Source organism: Perkinsus marinus (assembly GCF_000006405.1).
Source record: "Perkinsus marinus ATCC 50983 genomic scaffold scf_1104296944738, whole genome shotgun sequence".
Classification (NCBI taxonomy): domain Eukaryota; phylum Perkinsozoa; order Perkinsida; family Perkinsidae; genus Perkinsus; species Perkinsus marinus.
In genome coordinates this window covers 478-1,402 of record NW_003211292.1, presented here as the reverse complement: position 1 = coordinate 1,402, position 925 = coordinate 478, and the positions used below count along the sequence as shown (strand labels likewise).

General features: G+C 50.3%; 1 protein-coding gene across 1 annotated transcript; it reads right to left on the bottom strand.

The window, feature by feature from the left end:
• Positions 1 to 302: 302 nt before the first annotated feature.
• On the bottom strand, positions 303 to 722 carry Pmar_PMAR015769 (hypothetical protein; the record flags this gene model as incomplete). The annotated part of the gene is made up of 2 exons (XM_002779980.1): positions 303 to 499; positions 548 to 722. Coding segments are annotated over 2 exons (372 nt in total), but the record flags the coding sequence as incomplete, so codon positions are not given.
• Between the last annotated feature and the right edge of the window lie 203 nt (positions 723 to 925).

Genomic DNA, 925 nt, shown 5'->3' with positions numbered 1-925 from the left:
AGGGTTTCAGGAGCAATGGTATCCAGCTCCTCAGCTGAGGGCGGTATCGTGATAATAAACTGGGCATAACATTGGATGCCACAGATAAAGGCGAGGAGCAACTAAGCAGGAGATGCAGTTATACAAGGATGACGTGTTCCTGGAATGCACTCACCAGCAAAAGTATGATGATGATTCTGTACGTTGTGTTATACTTATCAACTAGTAGTACGGCCATGTACTGCAGGGAGGATCTGCGAGCGGCGCAACGCCGTACATCCTGGGGAGTTATAGGGGCAGGGAACATCAATGAGAATCCCTACTCGAGGCGCTCGGGCCATCACAGCCACCGGCTGGTTGGTCCCCTCATCATCCATGACAACTTTAACAGTCTCCAAAGTCACCTCGTGTGCTACTGCGTCCCCGTCATCATAAGGGTGTCTGTCATTTCCCTCTTGCGCTGAAACTGCTGACTCGTATGACAACTTGAAATTCTCCTCCTGCTTGATTCTAACAAGTTCTGAGACAAGCTTCTGTAGGCGGTTCCCACAAGCCGAGGTGAGCTCACCATCATTTTGTTGGAGGTCAATCGCCTGTGCATCATCGTCTTGTCCGACCGAACAATCATCGGCAACTCTCGTATCCGACTCTGTATGGTCGACAATTTGATACTCGCTGGCAGCTGATAAGTCTGCGTGAGTGCAAATCCTCGTCGGCGCATCGCAAAGGATGCACGAGAACATGGAAAGGTCGGAAAATCGTAATTCTGATGCAACGAATTCATTCGGAATCCGAGTTCCGGATGGTAGCTTCACGGCCACGTTAAGAGAGTACGTGAATATCGCAGCCACGTACTGAACGAAGAGCACCAGAACACTTATAGTCTGGGTCCTCGACCCATCCACAATTCTCTACGTACAGTCCACGACCACTCAAGTAGGCCGTC